This window comes from Monodelphis domestica, chromosome 1 (genome assembly GCF_027887165.1).
Source record: "Monodelphis domestica isolate mMonDom1 chromosome 1, mMonDom1.pri, whole genome shotgun sequence".
NCBI classification, from domain to species: Eukaryota; Metazoa; Chordata; class Mammalia; order Didelphimorphia; family Didelphidae; genus Monodelphis; species Monodelphis domestica.
Genome location: NC_077227.1, coordinates 415,394,689 through 415,401,583, shown reverse-complemented (window position 1 = coordinate 415,401,583; position 6,895 = coordinate 415,394,689). Strand labels below are relative to the sequence as shown.

General features: G+C 45.6%; 1 protein-coding gene across 3 annotated transcripts in view; it reads left to right on the top strand.

Annotated features, from left to right (window-relative positions):
• Nucleotides 1–4,531: 4,531 nt before the first annotated feature.
• Nucleotides 4,532–6,895, top strand: part of ASTN2 (astrotactin 2) — a 1,150,327-nt gene continuing 1,147,963 nt past the window's right edge. Inside the window, exons 1-2 of one of the 3 annotated variants that reach the window (XM_007474538.3) lie at nucleotides 4,532–4,668; nucleotides 4,850–5,424. In XM_007474538.3, the coding sequence (XP_007474600.2) occupies nucleotides 4,950–5,424 (475 nt within the window). In that variant the 5' untranslated portion in view covers nucleotides 4,532–4,668; nucleotides 4,850–4,949. Of the gene's footprint in view, nucleotides 4,669–4,791; nucleotides 5,425–6,895 lie in introns of those variants that run through there. The other 2 variants (XM_007474537.3, XM_007474539.3) reach the window with 2 other exon arrangements.

Below are 6,895 nucleotides of genomic sequence, written 5' to 3'. Positions count from 1 at the left end.
TAATCACAGGCCATAGACAGGATCTGAACCTAGATCCTTTGACTCCAGAACTAGTGTATACTTTCCAAATGATTTAATGTATGAAGAATATTCTATGGAGCAAAAAGCTGTGAACTGAATAAGCATCAAGAAATTTGGTTACAGGCCTTACTTCTTCAACGTATATCTGAGTAAAACTTCCCTTCCTTAGTTTCCTCATCTACAAAACAAAGAGGCTAAGAAATATATTCAATAGCCTCCTGCAACTCTAAATTTCTAAGCCTTTACAATTAACCAACCAAAGAAGAAGAGAATTAAATGTAAACCCTAAAAGTTGGGTAAAGGAGAGTTTTGGATATAAGGGAAAATAAGAAAATGATCCATAAAGATTTAAATGTAGAATTTAATACTTTTGGTTAACACTGTGACTAGATTGCCTGGGTAAAACCACGGGATTTATTGTGCCTAGGTAGACATTAAAAAGTATAAAGGTAAAGGTGAGAGAGGTAGTAAAGGGTACCACCAAGGAGAGAAAAGTGAACATAGAAAGTGACAGCAACAACACTTTTAAATATCACTTTAAAGTTTAAAATGGGTTTTTCCCAGAGTATCCCTAGGAGATAGGTAGTGGAATGATTGTCAGCTAGGTGGCATATAGAAGCTGGGCCTAGAATCAGGAAGACTGGAGTTACAATTCAACTTTAAATATTACTAGCATTGACTCCCGGGGTTATTTGCTTAACTTCTGTTGACCTCAATCTCCTTAACTGTAAAAATGTGTTTAAAATAGCACCTACTTCAAAAATCTGATTATAAAATGAGATATTTGTAAAGTTTAGCAGAGTGCCTGATAATAGATGCTTAATAAAATTTTGTTCCCTTTTCCTTTTACACATTAGGAAACTGAGGTCAGGAGATGTTACCATCCCTGGGTCCTGAGATAGTTTTTAAATTGGATTTGAAATGAAATCTTTTGACTCCAAGTCTGACTCCTTTCCTGGTAAATTATTCTGGAGTATAGAGAAAAGGAGAAACAAAAATCAAGGAGAAATGAGGGTAGCCTAGTCATATTTTATTAAAACTTTGGTTAAGAAATTTGAATGGATGATAAATAGCATAAAAAATCCAGAGGGATGGCAACAATTTTGAAAGAAAGATCTTGTGATTTAAAAAGGCACCAATAATTGGAGAAAGAGGAAAAAAAATCATTTGTTTAGTTTGCATCTAGATGGAGATAGAAATAGGTTGCTCTCTTCCTAACAGCAGTTTATTTGTGTTTGAGGTAACATCCAAAGAGATGAGGAAGAGGTGGTAAAGAGAAAAACTTGAATCAGAGAAAACATTTCAGGCAGTCTTTATTGAAGGAATTTTTAAAAATAAAGAATATGTAGATATGTAGATACATATACATTGTATCTCAGATATGAAAGACAAAGCAAAAATAGGAGGCCTTTGCTTAGAAAGATAGAGAAGGGAGAAAGAATGAAAAGGAATTTCATATAGGTTGCAGGGGCCCAGGAGGAGAATACATTAATTCAACACTTAGAAGCATCACTAGGTGAGATATGACAATATAGTGAGGAGGAATGGGAAGAGGTCATATGAGACTTATGAACCTGAAAGAAACCTGATCAAAGAGACAGTCCAGAAGTGGTCTGGAAAATAATGGGAAAATAAAGCACAATATCCTTCACCTGGAAGCAGAAGACTTGAGTTAGAACTAGATTCTACTTTCTCCTCTTTATGTAGCTTTGAACAAATCACTTAATCTCTCTAGACCTCCAATTCCTAATTTCCAAAATCAGAAGATTGAAATAATCATTGAGTTTACTTTCATCTTTAATATCCTATTAATCTAATATTTTATGGGGAGGACAGCTGGTGAAGGGCTCTTGTGTCCTTTGTGGATATAAACCCTTGGCCAGAGGCAAGATATCTATGTTCTCTCAGTCTTTGAAGGCCTTCCCCGGGCTCTGCCTTCTCTGAATTACATAAACCAAGCCTTTTCTGGGAGAGCACATCTATAAATGGACTGTGTCAGCATATCAGAAGAATGGGGTACAGAAACTCAGAGAGGCTAGTTGCACAGAATACTGGAGTATTGTCAATGTATAAAGAAGAGGCTGAGAGAGGCAGGGGTGAAATATTTGGGAGAGATGAATGGACTCAAGTAAGCCAAAGAGTGGCAAGAGAAAATCTTAGAATCATAGTTATATAGTTATATAACTTTCTCTCTCTGTTTCTCTTTCTCTCTCTCTATCTCTCCCTCTCTCTGTTCTGTCTCTTTCTCTTTCACTCTCTCTCTCTCTCTCTCTCTATATATATATATATATATATATATATATGCCTATCTACATAAACTTCTTACTATATATAATTAATTAGTTAATTAGAAGTAATCTTGGGCATTATCTAATCCAATCCCCTCATATTACCAATGGGGAAGGACCAGAGATGAGCAAGTGAATGGTAGAATTATACCTATAGAACTGTAAGTGATGGAAGAAGAGGTCAAGTTGCTTAAAATTCTCATCATACAGATGAGAAGACTGAGGCCAAGAGAAATGAAAATGATGTCTGGAATACGAAACAGAAGAGAATTTAATAGTCTAACCTATGTATCCAATCTTGGAATGCACTCAACTGTAATTACGGAAGTTTATATTGTCCCAAAGAAACAGCTAACTGAAAACCAGAAAGGGAATGGTATCCTAACATATGATCTTGAGCAAATTATATAATCTCTCTAGTCCTCAATTTTTCCATCTGTGAAATTAAGAGATTGGACTGGATAATCCCTAAGAATCTTTTTATACTTAAATCTATGATTCTATATGACCTCAGCTAGGTGGCACAGTGGATAGAGTGCCAGCCCTGGAGTGAGGAACTTATCTTTCTGAGTTCAAATCTGGCCTCAGACATTTAGCAGCTGTGTGAACATGGGCAAGTCCCTTAACCCTGTTTGCTTTAGTACCTAATCTGTAAAATGAGCTAGAGAAGGAAATGGCAAACCATTCCAGTATCTTTGCCAAGAAAACCCCAAATGGAAGCCCAAAGAGACAGATGTGACTAAAACGACTGAATAATACCTTCAATTAGAGATATTAAAAACATCATTTAAATTAAAGTGGAAAAGAGCCCAACAAAGGTTAATAATCATGTGAAAGATTAGAGAGAGAATAAGAAGGAAGAAGAGAAAATAATCAAGAAATAGGGAGAAAATGTTCTTTAAGATCTTTCCTGGCTCTAAAAATCTTATAATCTCCATGATCCTAAATTATAGATCGAAGAGATGTAGAAATATGGACAGCAAATTGTAGGAAGAAGGTATTTTAAGATTAAAGTTTAGATGAAGAAGGAAAAAATGGTTGAAGAGATGAAAGAATGAATAAAGGAAAGGAAAAGATCAAGGAAATAGAGGTTGGAAAGAAGTTTGGAGAACAAACAAAAGATGTATAAGTGGTGAGCTGAAAGTTTCAATAGAAAAGAAATGTCAGAGCAAAAGTGAGTGTGTGAGAGTATAAAAAGAGAGAGGCACAGACACAGACACAGAGACAGAGACACAGAGATAGACAGAGAGATTGCCTATGTGTGGCATAGTATGGAACCCTTCTGGAATGCCAAAGTATTGAGGGGAATTAAGGGACTGAGATGTTGTAGTCGAACTTCAAACAGTTCAGAGGAGGCTTAGGTTAAAAGATGGAGCAGTCAAAGGCTTCTCAGCTAAGGGTTCTAGAGTGGGGAAGGGTTAAGGGGAAGTCGAGAGAGGGGCCAGACAGACCTGCTTGTGTCTGCCTCACACCCTTTTCAGGAATTTCACGCCCAGAGTAGAAACTGACAAGTGCTGAGCTCTGAGCAGCCCAGGAGCAGTCATCTAACGTTAAAAAGCTCGTGGAAAACCAGAAGGGAGGGACGACAGGGGTACTGCTGAGAGCCTGGAGTGGAGAAGGGCTTCTTGGTCAGACTTGGTCAGCTTTAAACCCCAGAGGCTTAACAATGTGGGGGGCAACGGTGGTGATGGTGGGGCGGGAACGTGTGATAGTGAGGCAGCTTTAAGGTTCGGAATTGAAGTATTTGCAACCTATAGTATTCAGAGCTAATAAAGAGAACTAAATGTTGGAGGAGAGAAGAGGTAGGTCAAAGGAGGGGTTTATCCCCAAGAACTTGAGTGGGGGAGGGACTCTAAGCATTCAAAGGAACTAGGGCAAGGGTGTACCTGAGTAAAGACAAAGTTATGTCCTGGCTACTTAGGGAAATGGGGGACAACCCCTCCCTTTCTTGAGGGATGGTCGAAGAGTGGGGGGCGGGGGTGAGGCCATAGCAGAGACTGCCACTATTAGCCTGGGGTGGGGCAGGTGGAGAGAGGTGAAAGCACAAGATGACTGGACTTTAAGGGGAGAGAAGAGGGAAAGATGGTTACTGAAGGGGGGAGGGGGTGAAGGTGAGAAGCAGTTCAATATTGGGGATAGAAGAGGAAGGGGAAGATGGTGGGGAAGGGAGGACAGATAGATTGAGGGAGGGGTCACTTGAAGTCCCTAGGAGTTGGAGGAAGGAGGGGGTAGAGAAGGTCCCGGTGAATCCGGGGCAATGCTGGGGTGAAGGGCAGGATTAAATTGGGGTGCAAGGATCTCGGGGACTCGGACACTTCCGATCTCAGGCGATAGATGGTCACTGCGGCGAGCTGAGAAGGTGAATGGGGAGGGGGTGGCACGGGGCTGGGGGTAAAGCGGAGTGGGTCCCGAGCTGAGCCGTGGTGGGGGCGGCGGGGCTGGGGAGGCGGTGCGGGGGGGCGGTCCAGGGCCGATCGGGAGGCGGAGCCCCAGAGCTGGGGGCTGCTGGAAAGCGACTCACTCCGCTCCTTCCCTTCCAGCGTCCTTGTTCTCCTCCAGTCTCCGTCTCCGCCACCAGCGCCCCCCGTACCCGCCTCTCAGTGCGCCCTCCCGGGTTGCAGCTCCGCGGCCCCCTCAGGCATGGCCGACCCGAGCAGCCCCGGGCTCGGGCTCCGGTGGCAGCTGCGGCTCCGGCTCCGCCTAGGCTCGGGCTCCGGCCGCCAGTCTCTGCTGCCGCCGCCTCCCTCCGCTCCCGCCCCGCTGCTCCCGCTCCTCTTGCTGCTGGCCAGCGGGCCCGGCTCCTCTGCCTCCCGGGAACCCGACAGCTCGTGCCGGCTGAAGACGGTCACTGTGTCCACGCTGCCAGTGCTGCGGGAGAGCGACATTAGCTGGAGCGGCGGCCGGGCCGGGGCCGGAGCAGGAGCCGCCACCGCCGCCGCCGCCGCCGCCGCCGCCGCTGCGGCGGCCGGCTCTTTGGGCTCCGGAGGCTCTGGCTCCGGCGGCCCGGGCAGCCCCGTAGAGTCCCGGCTTCTGCTCTTTGTGCGCAATGAGCTGCCCGGGCGCATAGCAGTGCTGGACGACCTGGACAACACGGAGCTGCCGTTCTTCACTCTGGGTAAGAGGCGGTACCGGGGAGCAGTGGGAAGCTTAGTACGGTGGGATCTAGAGGCAGGAGTCCGGAGCTGTCTGTCTTCCTTTCACTAACCGGACTGTCTCTCTGGGATGTGTCTCCACTGGGCATCATATTTTGGAGCTCAGACAATCTTTAGGGCCCTAAACATCCGCTCGCGAGCGAACCGCTGATTAACACGCGTGCATTTCTGGCGTGGGGCCCGAAGAGTTCTCCCAGGGCCCCAGGGGGCGTGGGGAGTGAGGTCCTTGCCTTGGATCTGAAGACTGTCCTGAGGAGACTGGAGAGATAGGGGGAGAGTTGGTTTGAGGGTGAGGTGGGGGTTGTTATCAGAGGTAGATGGTAGGAAGGGACACCCCTCCACCACCATCAACTCTGTCAGGGGACCAGCGCACAGGTGGTTCGAGTGTGCACTGGGAGTGGGAGCAGCTGGTAGCAAGGTGCCGGGGGATGGGGGGGGGGGGAGTAGAGATGACAGCTTGTAGATTTGGGATTTTGTTCCCTTTGAGGATTGGGATGAGAGTTAGTGAATCCAGATTTCCTACCGAGGGTACCTTAGTGCTTGGGATCAGGGATTGGACACCTAGTTTTGGAGCAGAGGGGATCCAAAGAGAGTAGAGTGCTTTTCAGGGCAGACTCCTGGGCAGAGAGGGCAAGGAAAGAAGGCTCTCCCCCTACCTTCCCCCCTCTGGGGCGCTGTCGTGCAGAAAAAAGAGTTTAGGAGACACGAGTTAAGTGTGTGTGTATTGAGGGAGATATTGGAAATTGGAGGAGGAAGGACAACCCCTGTACCGGAGAACCTGACCTCTTCTTTCCTCCTACCCCTCTTCAGTAACTGTACGTCCTGATCCAGGGATTTGGCAGAGTGGGCAAACCCTTAAGGGAAAATGTTATTGCCTAAATTATTGTCTGATTACTCTCTGAATGTGGCCATATAAGGTTGACCCTGTTGTTCGAAAGGGCTTTTTCCTGGAATTCTGGTGAGGAAGAGGATAGAATGCGAGTGTAAGGTCTGTCTCCATCCAGGTCATTGCTGACACAATGCAGTACCAATGTCTGGTCAGTGGCATTAGGACCCCCGTTTCTAGTCTGCTCCTAGCCTCTCTTCTAGTCTCTACTCCTTTCCTGGGGCACAGCTCCCTTTTTCTGCAAATAATAACATGCAGGGCTGAAAGAATATAGTGAAGGCAGAACTTAATCAGAAAGTTCTGGGGCAGCCTGATGTCTGCTCTGTTTGGCCAAATCCCCAAGGACCATTCCCTTCAGGGCTATCAGAAGAGTGGCTGGTTTTCCTCTCTTGTAACTGATAACTTAATTATCTAGACATTTAAAAAAAATTTTTTTCCACCTTCTTTCTAGTTGTCTTCCTTCCCTATCCCTCCACTCATTTGGACCACAGGGAACGATTTGTTAATGGTTTTGCCCAAAGAAAAAAACAAGCTCAGCATTCTGTGAT